The sequence below is a fragment of the Microcaecilia unicolor genome, chromosome 2 (assembly GCF_901765095.1).
Source record: "Microcaecilia unicolor chromosome 2, aMicUni1.1, whole genome shotgun sequence".
Lineage (NCBI taxonomy): Eukaryota > Metazoa > Chordata > Amphibia > Gymnophiona > Siphonopidae > Microcaecilia > Microcaecilia unicolor.
Genome location: NC_044032.1, coordinates 306961892 through 306989430, shown reverse-complemented (window position 1 = coordinate 306989430; position 27539 = coordinate 306961892). Strand labels below are relative to the sequence as shown.

General features: G+C 41.1%; 1 protein-coding gene across 1 annotated transcript in view; it reads left to right on the top strand.

Annotated features, from left to right (window-relative positions):
* Nucleotides 1–1489: 1489 nt before the first annotated feature.
* The window catches only part of GRIN3A (glutamate ionotropic receptor NMDA type subunit 3A), a 369769-nt gene continuing 343719 nt past the window's right edge, over nt 1490–27539 (top strand). The window contains exons 1-2 of the mRNA XM_030194309.1: nt 1490–1669; nt 1754–2260. Of these exons, the coding sequence (XP_030050169.1) occupies nt 1490–1669; nt 1754–2260 (687 nt within the window). The remainder of the gene's footprint in view (nt 1670–1753; nt 2261–27539) is intronic.

The window sequence follows — 27539 nt, the reverse complement described above, 5'->3', positions numbered from 1 at the left end:
TTGTGGACCCAGTTCATCCATTTCATAAATGAACATTATTGTAGCTTTTATATTCTTTGTACATGCTTTTCAACATTTAATTTAGAAAGCCCAAAAGAACATATAAATTAATACTGTAAAGATTCGCTGCTAAGATGCCTCCTTATTAAATGAAAAGCGTTATGAACCATTAAGTCCACCCAAGAATGCTTTGCAGTAGGATTCACTAATACTACACACGTGGGGGCTGAGTCTTCCTTATAAGTGACTCGCCATTGTTTTCTCATTAAAATACTTTTCAATAGCTCTGCCCCAAGCAAAAAAGACTTACCTTTGTTTTCAGAACAGAATAGAAACTTCCAGGTGCCCCCTTTCTAGAACCCAGAGCGCAACATTACTAACAATCCGAAGCCTACAGGTTGCTTGCATCACTACAAAACATGCAAGGTATATGACAGACTATAAATGTAAAGACCGTGAAATCGGAACAAGCATGTGTTGCGTACAAAGAAACACCAACACATTTCTTTTACGGCCAAGAAAAATATTTCCGAGAAAGCCGTAAAACCAGCGAATTGTTCAGCTGTCACTAGGATCTCAAACCTTTGCCCCCCCAAACTCCAGACGCCACCGAAGGAATTCTGGGAACTGTAGTCGCAACTGCTTTGGCGAGTGTCCCCGAGAGGGACTTGAAAACTACAGGTCCCAGCTCTCAATAAGCCTGTAATTTGCCTGAGCCCGGGCTCTCTGGCAGGTGCTTGAGTCTGGGAGTCCGCAGTCGGTGGGAGTTTAGCGCATCCAAGCGACAACGGGCTGCCACCTGCACCAGCAGCCCAGCAGCTAAGCAACTTTCTCATCTGTGAGAGCAAGGGATCTTTACTTCAATTTATCAACAAAAGGATAATACGAAGAAACAAACAAATGAAGCAACCATTTAAACTAGGAATTTAATCTGTGTTAAACAAGGATATATATACTCGGTTCAGTAAACTATTGTTCTTATACCCAAGCAACAAACGTGGATGGTCGAGGAAAATATAGAATTTTGATCTTTGGACACCGTGGCGATTTTTTTTCACTCATTTCTTCCTGAGGGTCATTTTGCTGTTCGCTTTATATCAAACCCTGTAATGGCAAACCTGAAAAGCTTGGGAGAATATATAAATTTATATGTCATTCTTTACAATGAACAAATCCATGGACTCTCTATCCCCTCCCCTTGTAGTTGGTTAATCCTGTGTAAATAATGTGACGAACTGAAGGAAAGAACAGTTGCCCTTGATATGATTTTATTTTGTTTTGCTCCTGGTTTGCTAAATGTGCTTTGGGCTTACTAATACCAGTAGAGCGAGAGGAAGCGAGAACTTTTATGTTGGCGAAATTCCCACGATCTCTGGCTTGAGGGCTTTGAGTAGACACTTAGGTGAAAAAGATCTCCTCTGTCTCTAAGATTTTTGGTTCCCTTTATTGTTTCTCGTCCCCCTTCGCTGCTCTTCCTGCTTTCCCAGTGATGCTGAATTTGAGTTGGTGGTGGCTGGTGAGTAGGGTCTGCCTGCTGATCCCCTGTGCCCTGGTCCTGGCCAGGGTGCCTGGCTCGTCCTCCCATCCTCAGCCATGTCAGATCCTGAAGAGGATCGGACACACGGTGAGGATAGGGGCTGTCCAGCTGCAGCCTTGGAGGTCGCGGACGGTCACTGAGCCACTACCGCAGGGCTGGCCGGGGAATGATATCCCGCTGGAGAGGAATGACTTCGGAGGAGCCGGCGTCATTCAGAAGGAGAGAGAACTGTCTGGAGAAGATAGTAAAAATGTGGCCCAGGAGCCAAGTTTCGGGGCCACTGACAGGAGAAACATTGGGCTCCATCGGCGCTGGATTACATCCGAGCTGCGGAGTAAATCTCAGCTGAGCATCAGTAGGCATGTTGGAAATGGCAGTGGCGAGGAGCTGCTTTTTCCGAGGGATGCATTGCTTTTCGCGGTGGAAAACCTGAATAAAATGCCAGACTTACTACCATACAATCTGTCCTTGGAAGTGGTGATGGCTATTGAAGCAGGACTAGGGGACCTGCCCGTCTTCCCCTTTTCTACCTCTAGTTCTTGGAGTAGTGACCCTTTTTCTTTTCTGCAGAGTGTTTGCCATACGGTGGTGGTCCAGGGAGTCAGTGCTATACTAGCCTTCCCGCAAAACAAAGGGGAGATGCTGGAGTTGGAGTTTCTCTCTTCCACTTTACAGATCCCAGTAATTAGCCTGGTGCGGAACAAATTTAGCCGTCAAAGTCAGGTAAGGAATGAAGGATAAAAACGACTGAAATCCTTTTTAGGATTATAGCTGGACGCCCTTATAATACTTGATTAAGAACAAATAACTCCTCAAATAGTGAAAATGTGCCCTCCCTCCTCCTTTTCTTAGCTTAGTTTTGCGAGACTACAGTGCTGCACGTAGCTGCTTGTTCTACCGGTGCAGAGCTAGCCATCTGGCTTTGTGGTAGGGTGTCTTTGATCGTTCTTTACGGTCAATGTTTTCAGCACCCTGGACAGAGAGCAACCCATGCACCACTGCAAACTCGCACTGTAACTCCTGCGCAGTTCAGCACCTTGCAAAAACCAGCTATTCTTTCCATTGCCCTGTTTTTTTTGTTTGTTTGTTTTTTTTTATCTTTCTTTTGTTCTTCTTTAATACATTTCACTGTTTTGAAGCACGGTGCATAAACTGCGAATAAGACACTGATTTAGTCACACAGAACCACTATTATGTTTACGTTGATTTTGTTTTCATCTCGTTAAGCATTAGAAAAAGGAGGAGAGACTTTGTGATAACAGTGCCGAAGCAACGGAGTATATTTCAGTCCCAGCTTCCGCTCTGGTACATTAAACAGGTCTCTTATCAATGTGGGTTTTAGGTGTCCAAAGTTTTGATTTATATACGAACTTAAGAAAAAAAAGATTTTATACACACACACAATTTAAGCTTATGATGTCGGTTTGCTTATGATGTCTTTTGAAAAAGCACTGTAATGCTAGTCAGCTAAGCAAACAGAAGGGGTAGGTGAGCAGAAGGGGGTTATGTAAATTAAATAAGCAGAGTACCTGCACTCTTCCTTCCTCCAATAGCTGTCTGTCAAATATCCATTTAGTGATAAATTTGTGGTGTCTTGGGTCATTAACTTATAAGCTATTGGCAGTCACCTGAATCAGAGCAGCTGAATACTGAAGGCGGGGTGGACTAATCCCAGGTGCAGAAAATACCAAACTAGAGAACAACAAGCAACTACTATGTTGTAGTAAGAAATAGCCTTAGGGCACTCTCACCCAAGTCTTTCCTGCACACTAAGGCCATTTTGACCACAGTTGTGAAAAAGCGCTGTTTCTATTTTTTTTTCAATATATGGCTATGTGCTTATATTAGCATTAGTACATGGCCATTTAAAAAATTACCACAAGAGCCATGTTAACTGTGACTAGCTAGTTAGCACATGGTAATATAGTTGTGCTAACTGGTTAGCAAAGGAATGCCCACTCTCTGCCCCTGACACACCACCTCAAAAAATTACAAAAAAATATAATTACCACTTGTTTAGCACATGCAAATACCAAACCTAATGTGGAATACATTAGCACTTAGTGCAGTTATTAAAAGGACCCCTTAATGATTTATATGATTATTGCTGTACTGCAGAAGTCAAAATTGCACAAAGCTGCTCTTTAAAAAAAATCTTTGGTACTCTTGGAGATTTTCCATCTTTAACCCTAGTTACTGAAATTTTCACTACTGCAGACATTTACCACCCTCCCCCCTGTTTACCCAACCTCGCTACTGGCTGCTGGTGCACTAATGCTGACACAGCCTGTTCACTTTGAACGGCCTGTGTCGGCATTACCATATGACAGCTGCCAGCACAGCTCAGTAAACAGGGGAGTAGGTAATGATATAATAAATGTATATTCTTTTATAAATCAATGCTTTCTTTAAAATATCATCTTATAGGGCATTGCATTTGCATTTGTAGCTTTTTCATGTGCTGTGGTTTTATTTTCATAAGGTTCCTTTTTCTTTTGCAATATACTTCTGAGGCAATATCGGTGCAACAGGTTGATTTAGCCATTATCTCCTGGATTCTATATAAGGTTCAGTGAGTTGTATGTGTTAAATTGGGTGCACATCCAATTTGCATGTGCACCTTAATTGACTAAGCAGCCAATCAGTGATGATAATAGGCAGATAACAACCAATTATCAGCACTAGTTGGCAATAATTGGTATTGACATGTGCTTCCTTTTAGGCATACTCTAAAAACAGGCATGGGTAAATCCTAACACATGTAGCTGAAAAGGAGGCATGACCATGGGAGGAGTGTGGGCATGTTGGGTTTTAGAATTTGAGGGAACATGCCTACATGTAGGTACAATGTAGAACAACTCCCATTTACTCTCCATATAAATATGTTGATTCACAAAAAAGGCTTCTGGACCTTCAGAATTTCTTTGTTCCTGCTATAATATTAGCAGATCAATGATTCAGTCATCATTGGTCGCAGTCAACAAACTTCTTTACTTTCTTTTTTCCATGTGTCTAAATTTTAATCTGTTTTTGATATGTTTATGTTTTCTCTAAAATCACATTATCCAACTATTCGTTTTCACATATATATGTGCTTCACATCAAAACGTAAGAACTACTACCCTGAAGAAGGTTGCAAAACACTGGCCATGTCAGCAGTGAGACCATTGATAAAGCTAAGTGCCATATTACTTCTTAAGTTTTGATGTGAAGTGCATATATATGTGAAAATGAACAGTTGGATAATATAATTTTAGAAAAAAAATAAAAATATCAAAAAAAGATTAAAGTTTAGACAAATAGAAGAAAGAAAAAGTTTGTTGCCTGTGACTTATGATGATTGAAGCATTAATCTGCTAATATTATAGCAGGAACAAAGAAATAACACTAATTCTGAAGGTCCAGAAGCCTTTTTTTGTGAATAAACATATTTACATGGAGGCTGAGTGACTGGGAGTTGTTTTACATTGAATTTTTGTCTCCCAGTACATCTGAATAGTGAGCTCAATTAAGTAGATTTTACATTTAGGTATGGGCATTTACACCAGGTTTTCAGTGGCAGAAATGGTTGCACCTAAATATAGGCGTATTCCCAGGCCCTATGCGCTATTCTTTATACCACATCTTAGTCTATAAACTTTAGGCACAGTTTATAGAAAAGTGCTAAGCGCTATTTTTAGACATGCCTATTTTTTAGATGTCATTTACAGAATCTAGCCCTATGGGGATAAGTCTATATGGAGGGTGCCAACATTTAAGTGCCAAGAGCATACATAAATGACTAAAATACTGGTATATATGCCCATGTGTACACCTACACATATAAATGGCAATATTCAATCTATGTGGTATTCTGTAAATTGTTGCGTAAATGTGATAGTGTGTAGTTTAAAGGTGGGTGTACACATGGGTGGGGTCTGTCAATGGGTGATAACTGCATTGCAGCATGCGAGCATGGAACTCACAAGGATGAGTACATTTTTCATCCTTGGACCTATTGAATGGAACAGTCTGCCATTGCTGCTCAAATGTGAGACCTGTGAGTTAGCATTTCAGAGGTACCTCAGAGACTTTCTCTTGCTCAAGGCTTTCATTGTTTAGATTTGTCCTGATTTATCTGATTTTTGTAATTTTTTTTATTGTATATTTTATGGGTGTTTTTTTTATTGTAATCTGCCTTGGATAAGGCCAGAAAACAAATAATAAATCTAATCTAATCAAAAGCATGGACAGGGTGCATAGTTTTATATGTAAAATGTAGAATATTGTAATTTGCATTTGTTTCTAAGGAATCTAATGACAAGCATTGGGTATAAGTGGTTGTGCTTAAAATATAGGTACATTTTGACCTGTTACATTAGTATTCTACAAAGAAAAGTAAGTGCCTATTTTTCTGTATAGAATAGGTTGCAAATAGATGTCTTCTTGAAATCTACAAAAAGCTGTCATTTACTATGACTTTACACTGGATTAATGGGCCTTAAGCAACCGTTGGGGCATTCCCAAGATTTCTCTATACAAGACCCATGGTTATTTTTTTATTTGTACCCCACGCTTTCCCACTCATGGCAGGCTCAATGCGGCTTAGGTACTTATTTGTACCTGGGGCAATGGAAGGTTAAGTGACTTGCTCAGAGTCACAAGGAGCTGCCTGTGCCTGCAGTGGGAATCGAACCCAGTTCCCCAGGACCAAAGTCCACCACTCTAACCACTAGGGTATGGTAGTCTGTTTGAAGTAACGTGGAAGCACTAAGAGTCTCCTATTTAGGAGGCAGTAAGTGTTTGCACCTTAACTGGGTGTTACTGGGTGTTACTGGGTAAGCAGGTTGTATTTGCACCGCATTAACTCTAAAATGCCCATGCCCCACCCTCACCATAAAAAAATACCTAGGCGTCTTTTACTAAAGCTTAGCGCGAGTTATCTGCAGCAGGTCCCATAAGAATAAAATGGGCCCTGATGCACATAGCGCAAACTAAGCTTTAGTAAAAGACCCCCCCCCCCCCAATGTATGGTTTACTGCATGCTAACTGCCTAATTACCACAAAGCCCTTTATTGTGGTTCTATGCTAGCAGTTACTGTGCAGTAAACTGTGCATTAACCCCTTCATTCTGTAAATCGGTGGTTCCCAAGTCCAGTCTTGAAGTACCCCTTGCTAGTTAGGTTTTTCAGGATATCCACAATCTATATGCATGAACTTGATTTGAATAAACTGCCTCCATTATATGCACATCTCTTTCACACATATTCATTGTGGATGTCCTGAAAACCTGACTGGCAAAGGGTACTCCAGGGCTGGATTTGGGAAACACTGCTATAAATGGCACCCAAAGATAAACACGCAATTGAGCACCAGTTATAGAGTAAGATCATTGACATGTCTAAATTATGTGGCTCAATTTGTGCTTAATTGGCAATAATCAATACTTGGCCTTAAGTTCTAATTGTACTAATGAATAGTTAAGGGCCTTTTTCTATAAAGGTTGTGCTCCTAAATTTACGCTTTTAAATTTACACTTCTAAATTTGTGCTCCTAAATTATGAATGCTGCTAAATTTAATGCTTCTAATTTTGGGCCTATGACGCTAATAGATTTAGCATACATTTAGAAGCATACATTATGCTCTTAAATTTATGAGTGTAAATTTGGGAGTATAACGTTTATAGAATATGGTCCAGAGGGTGTGCATGACTTAATTGGCTTAACAAGCAAATCAGCATTGTTAACAGCACTTAAGCAATAATGAGCACTAATTGGCAATAATTAGAATTTATTGTAAATGGAAGCATGTTGTTTTAGGCACTGGGATATCAACTAAGCATGTTCTATATACCGCATATAAATCTAGAATATGCTTAGGTGGAAATGTTTTCCGTGCAGAATTTTCAGGCACCATATATAGAATCTGGCCCAAAGTGTCTAACTGTTCTAAGCCCCTATTCTGTAAACAGCATGCCTCATTTCTATAGCATGCAAGTCCAAAGAGGGTGTGGCCAAGGGAGAGCATGGGCGGGTCAGGGGGGCCAAGCATTTAGGTGCAGTTTTATAGAATACTTGCATTTACCTGCCTAAATGCAATAGGAAGGCACAATTATGTGTCTTTGGCTGGCATAAATGTTCACGCCTGAAGTTAGGCGTGAAAATGTGGATATAAGCTAGTATTCTACAACAGTAGTTCTGCACAGAATTTGCCTTTATAGAATTCCCACTTAGCACTCTGTATCCACCAGCTCTCTGGTAGCCAAGGCTCTCTCCCTACCCTCTTAGCCTGTTTCCTCCACCAAGTGGCACCAGCTTAATGAGGTTATCTGGCACACTAGGACACCAGGAAATCTATGGAATTGAGGCACTTTTGGAGAGAGCCTCTTTTATGAGACTAATGAGTTCAGTTTAAACTAAGGTTAATTCCTTGCCAAGAGGTCACTTTTTTTTTGCATTGGAAAGCATAGTGTTTTTCCTTTTTTAAACATTTCTACTATGTATAATGATGAATTTATCTGCATCTTTATCAAAATGTTGCTCAAAATGACTGCTAACCCACACAATGTTTTGCAGATTAGTATGTCTGCCTCATTGTGTTAACTTTAGCACTAGGGGACTCCATATAAAAATAGGAACAAAGTATTTTTGATATTCTAGTAGCAAGGTTTTTGAAAACAGCAGTTTACTTTCTTTTCTTTGACCTGCATACATTTCATTACAATTGATTGCTATAACAACTTACATTTTGCTTCTTATAGCAGTTAATTCTATCAGTATAAGTCATCTCAGAACCATCTTATCACTTCAACATTCTCAAACTACTTCCCATTTCAGCTAAGAAAATAATTTCCACTTCATTTCAACACTCTTTGCAACCATTTCAGAATCCTGAAAGAACTGATGAATGTATGCTGTTATAATGTAATGACTAAGCTATTGGCTTATGTTAGTAGTGAAATACAACCACAGACCAGCTTTGAGTGCAATAGCAGCACATTCCTGTACATTCCAAATACTTCTGCTGGGCTCTGAAAATAAAAGTAATTCATGGACATTCAGTCCTAGTCAGTAATTCACTTCAAAATGTTCCTCCCCACCCAACCAGATGGAAATGCTAAAAGCTCTAAGATTCCAATTTGAGGATTAGGCAGAGCTTTTATACATCTTTTAGCAGAACAGTTTATTGCATGTCCCCAGTTTCTTCCTAAACTAGAACTTGGGCTATTTCAACATTGCAGAAACTAAGAGCTCAATATTTAAAGAATTTCTCCTTCTAAACTTGAGATTTATGTTCCTAAACTGACCTCTTTTAAAATTTACTAAGGTTGAGTGTCTAAATTTATACTCAAAGGACTAGATTCTATATATGGTCCCTGAAAAATTGGTGCGGACAATATTTCCACCTAGACATATGCTGTAACCCACATCTAGATTTAGATGTGTTTTATAGAATACACCTAGCAGTTTATAGAATATGCCTAGTGGCCATGCCTGCACCTAACTCTAAAACCTGGTGTAAATAACAGTACCTAAGTTAGTCATAGAGCAGGTGTATTCTATAACCCTACACATAGATTTTCAGAATGCCCATGGCCCACCCATTCGATGCCCAAGGCCATTCCCCCTTTTTGGCAGTGCACATTCAAATTTAAGAATATGGTTTGCGAGTTGAATGTGTAAATTCTAATTAATGCCAATTACCCCGAATTCTACATATGGTGCCTGAAAATCTGCACAGAAATTGAAGCGTATTCTGTAACATTGCACATAACTTAATTGGTTAACTAATCAGTGCTGTTAATTGGATGTTAACAAATAATTATCAGCAGAATTGGCATTAAATAAGATTTGCATGCACAACTCATTCAGTATATTCCATAACGTGATGCACCTAAGTTTTAAGTCGCATAGTTGAAAAGGGGGCATGGCTATGGGTGGGGCGTGAGCATTTCTAAAACCTATGCGCGTTATTATAGGATACACCTGATCTGCACCTAATTTAGGTGTTAGACTATACACCAAGTAAAACACGGCCTAAATGGACATGACTGAATTTAGTCATATGAAGGGGCATTTTTGAAAGGTCATCCAAGTATGAATTAGAATGCCATCGTGAAGTCGGCCAAAATCAGGTAGGTATAATCGAAAAATAGTATGGACGTCCTTAGACATTCCATTATCGCAGTGCAAAACGCCCAAATCAGGGATGCCCAAAGTATAGTAAAAAGGACGCCCATCTTCCAGAACCGCGAAAGGACGTCCCTAAAACATTCACTGTACTTGCCAATTTGTCATATCAACGTCCTTCGCCGGTTCTACGAGAAAGATATCCTTATTACTATACTTTGGACTTCTCTGATGTACCTGGTTGTTCCACAAGTACAGTGCAAGTAGTTGCCGACATCCAGGTAGGGGAAATATAAGGAACATTCATAAGTGTACAGTAGCAAGGACATGTTTCTCACAGAACTGCCGAAGGACGTCCATCTTACTAGGCCCGCCGAAGAGGGACGTCCTTCGGCAGTTCTGTGAGAAACACGTCCTTGTTACTGTACTTTACACTTATGAATGTTCCTTATATTTCCCTTACCTGGATGTCCGCAACTACATGCACTGTACTTGCGCAACATGCAGCTATGGGAAATATAAGGAACATACATATTTTATTGTGTTTATATGAAGAGGTTCGCACACTTGATAATGATCTATATAAGGAAGGCTCCGCATGTATGAATACGTACTCATCCAAATAAGGCCCCGCAGGCGTGACGACGGTCCATGCACGTCATGGACATCCACGTGTCATGGTCATCCATGTGCCAACCCATCATATATGGAGCAGGACGTCCACGTGCTGATTCATCCATATATGGGATGGTCATCCATATATGGAACTGTGCATGTAAGGACATCCATCACGTATGGGCGTCCATATAAGGCGATGCACGTTTTGCAACAGTTATTCACTGAGAAACATGGTGCTTCATAGAGAACCCAACTTTAGCTTGGCAGAGAGTCTGTTCCTGGTGCAGCTTTGCCTGAGGCACCGGCACAGGCTCTTTACACCACCGCTACCTGCCCCCCAGGACTGTGTCCATTAGAACATGGACACAGATACGAGAAAGGCTGGAAAGGTAAGTGCTTTTTTTCACACACACACCCCCCCCCCCCGCCCACTATTCCTAGGCTATCAGATCCCCCTCCTGTAGCACCACATTTAAGAGCTCCCTCAGCAATGTAAGCACTAACTGTAGTCTGCATTCAAGGGTAATCAGTGATATGTGCACATGCACATTCATTAATAAAATCTATATACTAGAAAGGAAAAACATTCCCACATCCTTACAATACTGCACACAAATGGTACTCACTGTCCTCATGTCCACCTCAATGACATCACCTGTACAAATGTAATGTCCCCCCCCCCCCCCCCCCCAATAACTGTTGTGTGTCTCTACAATTTGGCTGCCAAATGAATTTGTGTTGTGAAAGCAAGAAGGGATATCCCCTGACTCCTGGTGTAAAAACTTGTATCTTGCAGATGTTTTGGAATTCAGAGGGACCTGGAGTCCCTGAGACACCGGTTCCGGTGTATACGGCGGGACAGCCCCAATCTTGTTAGGAGCGTGCGACGGCGCCTCAGGGCTCGACGTAAGTATTGTAAACAGGGCATCTCTACTCATTTGTAAATGTATTTATTTAATAATGCAAATGTTGTGTACAATATCAGTTTCCATGTGGCTAATAGGCAACTAGTAAGTCATAACACCTCTGTCCCAGATCAAGGCCTGAGGTTGCTGCTACCCTCCCATGAGTGTGGCTGTAACTTCCAACTAACCTCCTCTGAGATGAATGAGATGACATGCCTCACTTCAGTATCCCCCTTTCTGGGGTGGATACTGTTTCTTGGAATTCTTGCCTGATGTCCTATAAAGAAATAGTGCTGCCACCCCCTCCTCCTCCCCCCCCCCCAAAAAAAAACATGGTCATCCTACCATAGTCACAACTCAAAATGCTAACATGCTGCTGAGGAATGAGTGTTCCATATCAACACATCTTATAGTGTACTCCTTTTTTAGACCAGCTTCCAGGGTCCCCTGTCATGTCATCTCATGCAGCTCACACCCCATGTGTCAAGCCCAGGGCCCAACACTGACCCCACCATTCCCCATTCCTGCCTCATGCCAGCCAGATCATGCACTATGCAAGCCATGTTGAATGTGCTGATCTCAAGGACAATCCTTTTACATACACAAGGCGCCAGCAGCAGGAGGAGGAGCAGGAGGAGGAGGCAGGACTGCCTGCTCCGGTGGTGAAGCAGGAGGAGGAGGACCCCTGGCATGATATGCCTCCCCTCGAGGAGGAGGGCCCAACACCTCCAGCCCTCTCCACATCATCCCCAGCACCAGCCCCATCACCATCACCAGCCCCATCACCATCACCATCCACAGCTCCATTCCCAGCCCCAGCACTGCGCCTCCTGCAGCAAATGGTTAATAGTCAAAACCAGTTGCTGCAGGAGGTGTCAGCAACGAGGCTGGATGTGTCAGCAATGCGGCAGGCTAATGAGCAGCACTTCAGGGCGCAGAGGCTGCTCCTGGTGCTGCTCATTAGCCTGCTGCACAATGCTTTGCAGGGACGAGGATGTGGCCTCCCTTAAAAGACTTTGGGGGGGGGGGGGGAACAATTTGTAAATAGTTATATTTTTTTTGTTTACTTAAATACACAATTTCATATTTTTCATATAACAGGGTGTGTGTCTCTACTTTGTGCACTACATATTATCAAATGCTGGGCTTGATGTGAGAGGAGTCAGCAACCTGGGTTGCATGACAGGTGAACTGTGACAGAGAAACTTTGGTATGTATGTGTCATAAGTGTGGCCATACAGAAGGCCACCTGTTCCTTCCAAACTGCATGGCTGTATGGTAAGGGGGGAGGCTGGGAGGACATTTCTGTTGAGGAACACAAATGCCCATCTAACCCCTCCCCCCTTACCATAGAGCCCCACAGCACAGAGTTGTGTAAATAATAGGTATGTTGTCTAACACTAGTGATCTGCCAAGTAGAAACTTGCAGATAACCATATGTAGTGCATAGACTATGTTTGATCTCTAATCACCAGACACCCTTATCCACAACCAAACCACATTGGTGAGGGCGAGGAAGGCGCCAGAAACAGCTGGGTCATCTTTTCACATTGAATGTATTAGCAGTGGTATATAGTGCTGAGGAGAAAAGGGAAAACAACGGTAAAAGCATTAGATGGATGTTTACTTCATCACAATTGCAATCAGGTACAGAATGGCACAGACTAGGGGAATTATATAGGCACTGGGCTGTAGCCACTTGCAGGTAATTTAGAATAGGAACTGTAACCAGAACCCCTCTCCCTCACCATGACTTAAGGGCTCAAGGCCGTGGTAGGCACGCACCTGTGGCCACCTTGAAAATAGTTTGCAGGATAGAATAGAGAAATGTTGTTGTTCCATAACTATGGAGGATTGTAGGACTGTGTTGAATAATGTGGAATGACATTCAGTGCATATATGCTTCCCCCTCCCCACTCCCAGCAACCTTGAGAATGGGTGGGCACTTCATAAAAGGGCCTGGGGTTCACCACATAAAGAAGAATGGAACCTAGCGGGGAGACACATGAGGTGCAAAGCGGGAGAAAAACTACTAGCTGTGGATACCCGTGAACCTGGTGAAAATAGAGGTAAGATTTGAATGCAGAGAACATTCAGAGAATGGGGAGCCCTTGACCATGAGGGATGCACACATCCATTCTCAGGGCCTCTTTCCCTCCCCCTCCCCCACCCCACAGGCAGCCACAACTGAGTGTGTCCAATAGAGAACAAGACATCTGTACAATGAATTGGGTAGAAACAATCATGGCTCTCAGTGTATTACAGTCCACTGCTGTCTCTTGCAATCCGTTTGACCAGCTGTTCTGCAAGATACAAGAAGTGTTTGTTTAGCACCTACATAGAAGAAAGGGAAGAGGTGGCTGAGAGGTATGAGCTTTCCTTGAACTTGTGGTGCAAGAATCTGTTGGCTCCAAGGGACCAGAGGCTGCCTGCTTCAACAAAGGAGAGAGAGAATGGGGGGCAGTGAGGTAGCACATCACACACAGCAAGGAGCTCCTGGAGGGTAGAGAATGGAGAGTTGGTCAGATGTAGAAAATGCAGAGTATATGCTAAGCTACCAGCTAACACCCAGTCTGAAACTTTTGGAAAGGAAAGGTACAAAGCCCACACACCAGTTATCTTTCAAGAATTGGCAAAACAGTTCCCCTCCCCCCCAAAAAAACAGGTGTACAAAAGCATACAGTAGCAAAAACAAGGCTTACTATAATTGAAGCTAAAACGCTTTGAAATACCACCCCATAATCTAAAGAAAAACCTCTAAAGTACAAGCACAGAGAAAGCCATTTTAAAGAAGAGTCAATAAAGGGAATGCAAGCTTCTAATGAGAATAGCAGCTGGGGACGTTTATCATTTTCACCCATAATTGAAATGAAGATGCCCAAAACACAGAGCAGCTGGGGATGCCCATAGTTCCCCAGCCATAATGGAAATGAGGACGCCCAAATTGCAAGAACAGCTGGGGACATTTAGGGATTTTGTCAATAATCAAAATTAGGACGCCCATCTCAGGGACGCCCATCGCAAGGGTAATTTCAGCGACCCTGAAATTGAACTGCTGGTTCAGGAAACCCAGAGGAGGCACACACATCTCTTTGCTCCCACGGGCCATAGGCTGGCAGCTACAATGAAGCAGAGAGAATGGGAGGCAGTAAGGGACCGGCTCAACGTGGTCTTCCACTGTGGCAGGGATGTGGAAGACTGAAAATGGAAGTGGAGCCGGCTGAGGCGTGATGTCAGGAGGAAGGCTGGTGCCAACCCCCCAGCAGATGACACCACTAACTTAACCCCCATCAAGCGCATAATTCATGGGCTCTTGCCTCAGGAGGAGATCCATGGCATTGGGTCCCTTGACACATCAGCACAGCCTGAGGGCTCAGGTAGGTTCACCATTAGGAAGCTGAGGTATCTGTTGTGCTGCACTACACTCTGTTTTACACAAGTGGGAGGCAGTGTGGTGGTCCTCAGTAGGGGAAGGTGTGAGAGCACCACATGCAATACAATCACTATTCATTACAGACCATGGCACAGGGAGTAGCCGGTGGGAAGGGGGTGAGGGAGGGGGAGGGTTTCCAGCAATGTGTGTGTAGGTTACCACTGTTTCACAGTTTTGGGGGCCTTCCCTACTCCCTCCTCTTTTCCCCATCACCAAACTCTGCATATCTCTTTCCCACATCTCTGTGCTGTAGCCACTGTTTCCTCTGCACTCCTTCCACAGTTCTATGTCTACCCACCTGTCTGTGTGGCTCTCTTCCACATCTGTCTCTGTAGTACACTGCGCTCCTCGTCTCCAGCTCTGTACCATGTACAATGCCATCTGTGGCTTGCCTGCCAATCCCATTGCTCACCATCTCTTTGCTGGGTCTTTGCAGGTGGGGCTATGTATATGAATGCTGAAAAACAAAAGTGGGTTATTTTGACCAACACACTTCCTCCCCTTTTTTCTATGCAGGTGATGACAGCCAATCAGAGGAAGAAGCTGGCCCTAGTGGCCACCAGCCCCAGCACCACAGAGCAGCAACCCAGTGGGCCTGCACAAGAAACCACACAAGACCATGGGGTGGAACCATAGGACCCAGCACCAGCAGCGCCGGCTCTCCTTCCACCACCCGCAGCAGAGGCTCTACCTCCACCACCCGCAGCCTTTGCCAATGGTGGCACTGAAGAAGAAGAAGATACAGAAGGGGGAGCACCTCCTCAGCAGAGGCCATCCAGCCATAAGAGGCAGCTACTGCGCCTCACCATACAATTGCTGGGACTACCGGCGCCAGAAATTGGAGCTGCAATGGAAAGCGCTCCAGGTGCATCGGGATGTGGTACAGGCCCAACGTGAAGTTGTACAGCAGCTCCAACAGCTGGAGCACAGCATCGAGGGCCTACACCATTACCTGAAAGCACCTAGTACAGCCCTGATGCAGCAAGTGGCATCTACTTCCACCACTGCACAGCAACCACCCACTAAGAAGAGGAGTTTGAGATCCTCAGCCTCCCCAGCCACTGGTCCAGCAGCCACCACACCACCTCTCCTTCTGGGTCCTGTGCCCAGGTTGCAGGGCAAGCCACAGAGTGCAAGGTGGCCAGACTTCCACAGGGCAGCTGCACTAATGTTAAATTCAACCACTGGATTGGAAGAACTGGGATTCCTATGCACACAAACAAGTCAACAATGAAGTAACATGGTCAACAAGACACATCCAAACATACCAGGTACATGGTAGTAGTTGCAATTTATTCCATTAAATATATTGACTTGACACGGCACCACATTTCAGCCAGAGTGTGGCTTTTTATTTATATCTTTCTTATTTTGAAGATAAATGTTTGAACATTATCTATATTTTGTACATTCCTCTGGCCAAAATGTGGTACTGCAGCGAGTCAGTATATTTAATGGAATAAACTGTTTGCAACTACTACTGGTTTCCTGGTGTGTTTGAACGTCTCATGCACTAATGTTGTCATTTAGCACATAGCCATTAAAAATGATAGGAATGTGATCCCTTACTGCCACCTATTTTGTAGGTGAAAGGGCTCATGTGCTAATCAGGCATTAATCAGTTAGCACATCTGCGTTAACTGATTAGCGTAGGCATGTCCACTCTCCGCTCCCAGACATGCCCCTCCATGAAAAATATAGAACATTTTTTTAGAGCACAGTGTGCATGTATAAAGTACAAAATTATTGTGGGACACCTCGCTTCCCATGGTAAACTCTCTTACGCTGCAGTAAGTGCATGATAGTTCTTGCCGCAGCTTAGTAAAAGGACTCATATATGTGCTGAATTTTTAAAATTGTATTTATTAATTTGGAGGGCGTGTATAAGGGGCAGAGAATGGGAATGAATGTGGTAATCAATTAGCACACTGACATTACCACTACATTAAGGGATAGATTCTACATATGGCGCCTGAAAAATCCACGCAGAATAAATTTCCACCTAAGCATATTCTATAAGTGGCACCAAGATTTAGGTGCAGTACATAGGGAAAGGGAAAGGAAAATGGGACTTGATATACCACCTACTGAGGTTTTTGCAACTACATTCAAAGCGGTTTACATATATTCAGGTACTTATTTTTTGTACCAGGGGCAATGGAGGTACTTATTGTTTTTGTACTAGGGGCAATGGAGGGTTAAGTGTCTTGCCCAGAGTCACAAGGAGCTGCAGTGGGAATCAAATTTAGTTCCCCAGGATCAAAGTCCACTGCACTAACCACTAGGCTACTCCTCCAACACCTAGGACTGCATGCATCCATTTACATCAAGGGAAACATGTAAATACTGGCACATATATTTAGGCGCAGAGGGCAAAATGGGTGGTGATAAGTATTCACGTAGTAACATTTTTTAATGGATGCTTGTTAATAGTAACATAAGTGCATGACCATTAATATTACAAAAAAAGCCATTTTTATGGCTGAAACCGCCTCAGCGTGTGGGATAAACCCATATAAGGACACTCTAAGGCCACATTTTGCCACAGCTTAGTGAAAGGACCTCAAAATTTGTAAGAAACAATGAAATTATCATATTTATCCACAACACAGTTACTATTTGTTTTCTAAATTAAAAAAAACACCATACATGTAAATATACCAGTTTCACTTCCCATGATATCTTCAGTCAAATCAAGTAAACACATTTAGAAATCAAGATTTGACAAAGGTGTTTCGGTACCAGTGTGCAATGAGGAAAACAAACTTCCTCCTCCTTCTCCTGCAAGAACTCAGCTGATTAAGTGTTATGGCATGAATCATATTAATACAGTAGCAGCTCAAAAAGCCTGTTACATTTAACAATGCTCTTGTGTCTTCTAATTAAAGATCCTGCAGTGAAAGCAGTCACAGAAGCCAATACTGTTTACACAATCATCTTGGGGACCACTTTTTAAGTTGTATGAATTATTCAGTTTTTATAGGAGGCTACATGCCCACTAAAGTAATTAGTGTTATGCTTGCATTCAATTACACCTATAAAAGTTATTTAGTGAATGTAATCCTTCTCACCATGTTATTTACTGCTGCATCTTCATTATGTTTTGTTCTAGACCTCTTTAAAGACCTTATCACTGCTGTTGAATGCTAATGAATACACTAAACAGGACAAAATGGGAATAGTTCAACTAATTGTTTTGTACCATAAGAAACTAGGGCCAAAGATGCGGATACTTGATTTTATATAAATGAACCATATTTGTAAGAGGAAAACAACCATATGAATTGTCCACATAGGGATAGATTTAATAAATGGTGCCTAAAAATTTGGTGCTGAAAAATAAATGATTAAGCATTGTTCTTTAAGCCACGCTTAAAGCTCAGCATAGTTTATAGAATAATGCTTAAGTGTTAAGGTCGCACGTAAATATAGACAACAAGAACATGGTGCAAGTGCCTGTGTCTTCATTTGCGTGCGGACCACCATTATCCTGTAATTAGATGTGTAACTCAAAACCATGTCGCCATTCCACCCCAAAATGTCCATGACTGTCCTCTTTCCATGCCCCCTTTTTCAGGTCTCATGTTAAGTTTAGCCTCTTTATGTGCATAACAGCCAATTAAATCTAATTAGTGTCAATAATTGCTTGTTAAAAAGCCAATAATTGGCAATAATTGGCTTGTTATGCAATTACGTTATGTGCACAAATCGGGACTGTGTCTAAATTTGTACCCCCAATTTTTGGCAACCTTTACAGAATCAGGGGGATGTTGCTTTAAATTTTATTAATATCTCATTTTATAAACAACTAAATAAAGCTTGTGCCTCTCTACTGATTGCTTCACAATAAAATGCAATCTGATTACATCTGGGATACTACAGGAGAATAACCGTAAGATCCTTCTACCCAGCTTTCAGAGAGACAGGGAATTCTTGTCAGATATACTCATAAACAATCAATTTCAAGACATTTCACATTAAAAACATTTTACAGGGGAAGAAAACCCTCAAAGATATCAAACTTTCATCTCAGCAGGGTTTTCACCTGCCATCTTCTCTCCTTTGAGATGTAATGTTGATTTCTCTAGGGCTTGACAGTATCACTTATGTGATTTGTACTTGAAGTACTTTGAGGCTCATCCTTTGGAATTAAATATGCTCCAAGAATTCCTAATCTTACATTTCAAAAAACACCTTTTAGAAGCATTACTGTAAGCATGTGGTGGCCAAGAGGGCATCTATGTGAAAACTCCAAAAACACAGCTATATATCACTTTTTTTTTTACATTACATTAGATTTGTATACCAAACATACCACCAGAGTTCAGTGTGGACCATTGTACATTGTAGATTGACAATAGGCTAAACAAAAAACCCTAACAATAAAAGATTATAGGTACAGCATAATGTGATGCCTGTGACCAACCCAGTCCTGAAATTAATGGCCCGAATACTTCCTAAATGAGAAAGTTTTCAACAGTTTATGAAATGTAATATAATTATTTTGAGCTCTGAGCTCCAATGGAAGCTCATTCCAGTTGCTGGCTACCTGGTAAGCAGAAGTGATTGAAAAAAATCTCTTATATACTATTTTTCTTGGGTCCGGATAGTGAAGTATTAAAAAACTAATTGATTCAGGACTTAAGTTCCTGTTAAATGAATAAGATGCAACATGTAACTTGGAACAAGGCCATGTACAATTAAAAGAAACCATCAAACATACCTTAAAAACAATACATGTCTGTGCCGGCAGCCAGTGTAATTATATCAACCGGGGAGTCACCTTATCAAACTTCAACACTTTAGGGCACCAAGTGGAGGAGTGGCCTAGTGTTTAGAGCACTGGTCTTGATATTCAGAGGTAGCAAGTTCAAATCCCACTGCTGCTTCTTGCCACCTTGGGTAAGCCACCTAAACCTCCATTGCCACAGGTACAAATCTAGGGTGTATTTTACCAAGGTGCATGCTAAAATTGTGGGCACGCTGAACGTTAGAGACGCCAATGCATTTCTATGGGCACCTCTAACGTTTAGCTTCTATGGGCATCTCTAACATTTAGCGTGCCCACAACCTTAGTGCACGCCAAAAACATGAGTGTGCCTTAGTAAACGACCCTCTTAGATTGTGAGCCCTCCAGGGACAGAGAAATATCCAGTGTACCTGAATCTAACTCATCTTCAGCTACTACTGAAAAAGATGTGAGCAAAATAAAAAAAAAATAAAGATCCTCCCCCCACCAGGTGCAACCTCTGCCCTTGCTAAGTTGGAGTTTCAGGATTTTCCCAACAAATATGGATGAGATCTATCTGCATATGCTGGAGGCATTGTATGCAGATAGATCTCATGCATATTCATTGATTTATTCACTAATGAGTATCCAATTTTCTACCTAGTTACATTGGTTTAATCTTTTAATTAACATAACTATATCATAACCTTTCCATGTATGTTCAAACTCTTTAATTTACTCCACTTTATTATTGAATTATACAAATTTAAAACCTTACATCTTACCACTACACTCTACTTGCATTCATTCTACCATTCATCACTTAATCATCCTATGAACTGATTTCTTACTTTTCTCTTTTGTTTATATATCCACCTTCATCACAACTTATTTTGCAGTATATTAACCTTCATCTCAGCTTATTTTACAATGTCTTGTTCATCTTAACATTACGTCAACATTACTTTCTATCTACTATTGCTTCCTATATGTTAACTTTTTCAACAGACAACAATCAAGTTCAAGCACCACTGTTAGGAACATAGTCCTGTATAATGTTCATAGGTGATTTTTCACTTATCTGCCTTGAACAGTTTTCCCAACTCCATTAGTGATGAATTTAGAAATCAGTCCTTCTTTATCTCAAAACAATTCTCTACAATATCTTACCACACGCTTCCTCTGTCTTCTTTAGTTGTTCTCCTTTGGTTGTTACTTAGTTCTCCTTTTACGTCCATGAATTTGTTTTTGCCAAGGCGTAAGGTTTTACATTTGTATAATTCATTAATAAAGTGGAGTAAATTAAAGAGTTTGAACATACATGGAAAGGTTATGATATAGTTACTTTGGTTAAAAGATGCATATTCATTGGGGAGATCCTGAAAATCCAACTGGATTGTGGACCTAGAGGATCAAGGTTCGACAACCCTGTTCTACACCTTTATATAAAATATGCTTATACAATGACTCCTGATAACACACAAATATGTTCACGCAAATTTACACCTGCTCCACAGAAGCTTATCCCTGGGGTTAAGTAGCATGGAATCTTGCTACTTTTTGGGACTCTGCCAGATACCTGTGATCAGGGCTGGACACTGCTGGAAACAGTTTACTGGCTAGACGGACCTTTGGTCTGACTCAATAGGGCAAATCCTATATTTTCTGGGTACCTCAATGTAAGAATCATGGGGCTATGTGGTTGAAGCCTGTTCTGTAACTGGATCTTGGCTCCTAAGTTCTATTATAGAGTACAAGCATAAACTGGTATTGATGGAGGTCCTGTGCCTTACGTAGGTGTGGAATTAATGCCTGTGAGTAAGAAAAGATAAGTTCATTTAAACAAAATTAAATTATAAATTGAAAACTAAGGAAGAGATGAAATAGTACATTATGAGTTCATTATGGAGCTGATGATGAGTTTGGTGAGTCACAGGATTCTGTTGCTTATCTGAACAGAATCACTGCCAAGGCTCCTTCATAGTGTACTAGGAATCATTGATCCTTATACTTAAGAATGTAATGTTTAGGCACCTGCACTTTTACCAGCCATTGAGCAGGCATACATGTAGACACCTAAACGTAGAAGGATTCATATAACCTACAGTATTTTGTAAGTTGCTAGTGCAAGTGGGAGCCCTGCCTATGTCCTACTCTTGCTCCACCCACTTATATGCAGTGCAAGATAGTCACATATTCAAAGAATATGCTAGCATTCTAAACATTTACAGTACACATCAGATATTCATGATCTATCAGCTATATTAGAAGATTCAGTTTCCAATGTGATTGATCGAGTGACACTTTTGTTCTCATTTGTTTTTGAACAATATTTTGGACTATATTTTCACAACTCACAGAATTAATTTTGCTATGAAAAACTATGGATTTACCCATGCAGGAAAGAAGGAAATTAATTCTGGCAATGAGAACAAAGACTTGAGATTTAGGAGTTTCTTTCCTGCTTGGGGTCCTTTTACAAAGGTGTACTAAAAATAAGCACACGTATTTAATTTGCACATGCAATTTTTATAGCATTCGGGGGTATGTGTTTCCCCATATATTTTAAAATATGTGCATGCATCACAGCTCCATGCCTACTTCTCCCATAGTATATCCCTGGGAACACCTTAGGGTGATGCACATGAAATCTTGTCTGTATGTACCTATATAGAAACATAGTAAATGACGGCAGATAAAGACCAGTATGGCCCATCCAGTCTGCCCAACAAGATAAACTCATTTTACATGGTATGTGATACTTTATATGTATACCCGAGTTTGATTTGTCCTTGACTTTCTCTATATGTGCATGTTCGGCTCTGCAGTTTTATAGGAGCCTTTTATCACATGTAAAACATGCTTTACATTTTAATAGAGGTACTCATGGCTTTATTCTCAGGGAATTCCACATCTAACCTGCTAGAAAAGGAAAAAAAAAAGAACTGGGAATGAATCATTATTATACTTAGTAGAGGAGAACTTACATTTAAATATGAGCATAATGGTGGGAAGGGGGTCAAGTGGCTGTCATATCTTCTGCCCTTTGAATTATTGTTGAAAAGAACAACCAAAAGAAGCACAAGGAGTCTCAACTGTACTTTATTAATCAGACCCGACACAGTCCCTGTTTCGGCTAAGAACGCCTGTGTCAGGGGTCTAATGGTATCTGTATCCAAAGAAAACAGTCATCCAGTGAGGATAAACACCCTTTGTCTTGAAAAAGACAAATCTACTGGAAACTTAAGTGAAAGACGCCAAAACAAAAGATGCAGGAATTAAACAAAACTTTGAAAAGTTTCCCACAATGAGAAATGTTGTACACCAGCTAAAAAATCACTTTAGTTTGAAAGTAAAAGGAAAGATTGGTCATGGGATTTTCTCTTTGAGCCCTAGGGATGCCTTTACTTGTGGTAAACTGCTAAGATGCCATACAAAATCAGCAGTGCAACAGGATGAATAAAACTTGAAACCTGAACCTCTATTAAGCTGGGAGCTTTTGAGTCAGGCTTGGAAGCTGATCTGGCTATATCAACAATGGGGTTAGGAGGCCCAGTGTGAAGCCTAGAACTTGAGGCATTGTTAAGTACCGAGTGGTAGTCCCCACTTCTGCAGTCTATTTCATCAGAACCCCAACCAGCAGCAGAAGTAGCATTGCCAGAAGATGACGCAGTAGCCTCCATCTCAGGGGTGCCTGAAGGCTGTTACTGCTCCATTTGAATTCATATTGGGTCCCCTTCTCAACAGTACACTGCACCGACCACTAGGCTACTTCAGGGACCTGTTTACTGCTGTAATAGGACCTCTTAGAGGTTGGTATGTATTGGAAAGCTGATACAGACACTTTGGGCCTCTTTTATCAAACTGCGCTAGCGGTCCCCGGTGCAGCAATGCCAGCAAAGCCCATTCACTTTGAATGGGCTTCGTCGACATTGCCACATAGGAACCACTAGTGTGGCTTGATAAAATAGGCCCTTTATTTCTTAGATTCCTTTTAATAATTTCCCTTGGAGTCTGTACATTTTGGTTCCTCAAAATGGAGGGCTTGACGAGTTTTTGAGTTTGAATTTAATTTCCCATTTGAATAAGTTTACTAAATCTTTTTTATCTTTATCACTGGCATATTTCTGCACAAGTTGCATTGTTTGGTAAATGTAATGTAAATGTAATTTAAAATGCATAAACACAAAATGTACTCCCCCCCAAAATATATAATTATATAAATATCTAAGCATAATGACCCAAGGTAAATTATTCCTTTTGTATGTCAGTTGCAATCTTTAAATAAATAGTGCTTCCGTCCCAGCCATTGTAAATTAGAAATTGATGTATATGCAATCATGTAAAAGTCCCCCCCCCCCCCCCCATATTAAACCCAAGAACAGATGAGCAGTGGCTCAAGTGTCAGGTAACGGAGGCTTTCATCAGATCAGTCCATCCACTCTGAACAAGTTTATTCTAACACATCCCCATGCATTCACTCCCCATTCACACAGCCATGTCTTGAATAAAGCAGATTATACCCATTCATTTATACTGTAGGTATCAATCAATTCTGCTAGACTCAAGCACCTAAACTTCTTCCCACCACCAACTCCAGACTCAGACCACATGCACTCAAGGAAAATGAAGTCTATACCTTCCAGTACCCATTCACCCAGCCATACACATTCAAACCAGAGTTCAGGGGGTCCAAAAGTCCACTGGAGGCAGATGATCATGGAGCACCCCTGAGAAGTTTTTGAGTTTCCACTGGCGAAGTATAGAGACATGATCGTTTATCTCCTATCATTTAAACTTCACAAGACATATTTATACCCATTCTGCCTCTGCACCTTCAAGACCTCTGTACAGCTCTGTCTCAGCTTCAGTAATATTGGGAAGAAATCCTGGAAGATGTAGATCTGATGGCATTCATATTTTAGTTCTCTGTGTGTTTGTGCTGCTGCTGTGATCTTTATCAGGGAAATTAGGCCCTCTAGTATTCATTGCACATGGCTGCCCCCAGTCCCAGTGCTGAAAGAAGCAGCCAATGAGACTGATCAATTTTGAACTGCCTTCCTTTTGTAAGTATTTACATGGACTCCAGCTGCCAATTTGAAAGAAACTCAGCCACATCAGGGCCTTCAACGCCCTTCGGGGAATCCAGCTATACAAACGTTATTACATGTATTTTTGTTCCCTAAGTCCTCTTGTCGCACTTCACAGTTGCCAACCCTGCATTCTAAATTGACCAGTTTTTGTACATTTTCTGCTGCTGTATCATCCAGTTCTGCTACCCTGATTTCAACTGTCTCAAAGCATGCTGCAAAGTCTTGCACTGAGGATACCAATTTTTCAAGTTTCTCTTCCACAATCACAAATTTAGAATCCATACTGGCAGTGCATATCTTTGTAAAAGCAGTAAGTGCTGCCTTCACTTTGTCTTTATCATGGTTGTTAAAGCCAGCCTCAGCCCATTTCTCAACTCCGCAGAAATGATATTCTCATCATTAGGACAATAGGGCTCTGCCACAGTTACTGGCATATTTTTGATTTTGATAGCTGACCTGCCCACAGTGCAAGAATGATATATGATGTGACTTCTTAGCCATATTAAGCTGAGAACTTTCACAGGACAAGTGGACAGCACCTTTGGACACCCACCGGTACAATAATAATACAGTCCACACAAACCGAGTGGGAAAATAACTTTAACTGCAGCTGACACTTTAAATACTGGAAATATTATATAGGGTTGAAAAAGAAACCTCAGACGCCTGTGGTTTTTTATGCTGTTATATAATATAACAATTACAGCATAGTACTGACTTCAATCATCAGTCTCAAAATGTGCAAACAACCCAATTTTCTAATTTTCTAATTTATATAGTGATGCAATGAAATCTTAGTGCATTAAAACATCAATATGAAAAACATGTCATTTTTTTGCAACTTATCTTTTGAGCAACAGTTTGCGGCAGAAGTGAAACGTCCCAACGGGGGCCCGTTTCACAAAAAATGGCTTCCTCAGGGGACTTTATGATGCCATCGCTGTTGCTAAGCTCAATGTGTGTAGCTGTGTATTCTAGCGAGTAGCTGTGTATTCTAGGCAGTTCACTGTGGCTAGAATACAAAGCTACATATATTGAGCTTACCAACAGCGATGGCATCATAAAGTCCCCTGAGGAAGCCATTTTTGGTGAAACGGTCCCCGTTGGGACGTTTCACTTATGCCATAAGTCTTTTGAATATCTGGTCTAAATCAAGTCACTGTTCTGAACTGTGTTGAGCTACCAGGGTTTCTGTAGGACTGTGATCCTCACAAACTTCCTGTCAGTGTGTGTTAAGCTGCTTCCAGCACCATTTTTCTTGTTTATAAAAGCAGTACCTGGCTTGTGCCTTTGTCTTCAGATGGCATTCAATTATCTAAACAAATTTCATCAAGCTTAAAATCTCATTTATTTATTTATTTATTTCATTTATAGCCTGCCTATCCACTAAGCAGGTACCTATAAAACATTCACAATAAAATCAACACAAACATTCTGTCCTGAATCCTTGGCTATCAAGCATCTTTCACTTCAACAATATGCTTGTACATTAATTGGAGCCTATTCTGAAAAGCCAAGTACTACTACTACTATTTACCATTTCTAAAGCGCTACTAGGGTTACGCAGCACTGTACAATTTACATAGAAAGACAGTCCCTGCTCAAAGAGCTTACAATCTAAAGGACAAATGTACAGTTAGTCAAGTAGGTGATCTTTTTTCTGTATAGAATGCTAGTGTAGCCCAGTATAGATGAGGCAAAAAAAAGTAACCCCTAGAGTTTTTTGCCATTTTCTCAGCAATCACTTTGAATTTCAATGAGAAACTTTACATATTTATTTAGTCATCATACTTACATATTAATATTAAACAACATTCAAGTATCTTAAGCTATGTTGATGTTACTGACATTTTAGCATTAGTACCTAAAGATTTTTGCATATTGAAAATGCTCGAGCTAAAGCACCGTAAAATAACATCATTCAAATGATACAATAAACAATGTTTCAGAATTTCAGTCACTGTGACTGTTCAAAGTGTCCACTCCTAGCTTTAACATAGGCCTTCAGTTCTTAACAGCCTTGTTGATCAGTCCCTGTGGCAGGTTGTCCCAAATCATTTGCAAATCATCCTTGAGTTTGCTGATTGCTTGCGGCTTTGGGTGGAGCCTGCGATAGGCCTCTAACATGGCTCCCCAGACAAAAGTCTACATCACTGTAGCATCATTAGCAGTAAGCTGGTGCCCTTTATTTCAAATAATAGTAGTATTGCAGTGTAAACATTTTTGAATGTGCAAAAATCGCTGGGTGGTCACGCAAAAAGTCTGTAACTTCATCTTGCTTAAAGATAATCTCATTCTACTTGGCACATAAATGTAGACAGTAACAACAAATAACACTTTACAATTCCATGTTGAAATTCCAAGAGATTGCTGAGAAAACATCAAAAATGTCTGAGGGGTTACTTTTTTTTTTTCCTCAGTCTGTATTTGAGTGTATGTGCTTAGGCTCAAACACTTTGAGCCTAGTTATAAAACTGATGTAATATGCTCGTGCCAAGATTGGAGAGATGCACATATAACGTATATATTCTATATGTTATGTACATAAATTAAGACCCTGACCCCTGCTTTCTCCAGACTCATCCATGCATTGAGGTGCTGTTTTATGGAATAGGATGTAGCCAGAATATTGCATTTACATGAATATATGCACACATGCACGCATATATGACAGTATTCTGATCATTCACACTCATTCTGTGTACCTATATCTTGGCGCCTTCTTTATATAATTACTCCCATATGGTGTGCACAATTTGTAAAGTAGAGGGAGTCCAAAGTACAAAAAAAAAGTCAGAGCAAAAAAACACCAAGGGTTTCTAGGATAGGGACAGCTGAACTTTGTTTTGGCGTGGTTTGGATTGAGCCTACTGCAGAGAAGAGATCAAACGGGGATTTTTGGCATATTTTAAATTGGCAGTGTGTGCTGGATTTCTGCAACTCTGTATTTGGATAGCATTTTTAGATCAAGTGGATTTTACTATATTGACCCCTGACACAGGCATGTATGCCAAAACACAGCCAATGCCTGGTCATACAATAAAGTTCTGCTGTCCCTATTCTGGAGGCCCTTGGTGCTCCTTTGCTGTGACAGTTTTTAAAGTAAATGTATGCA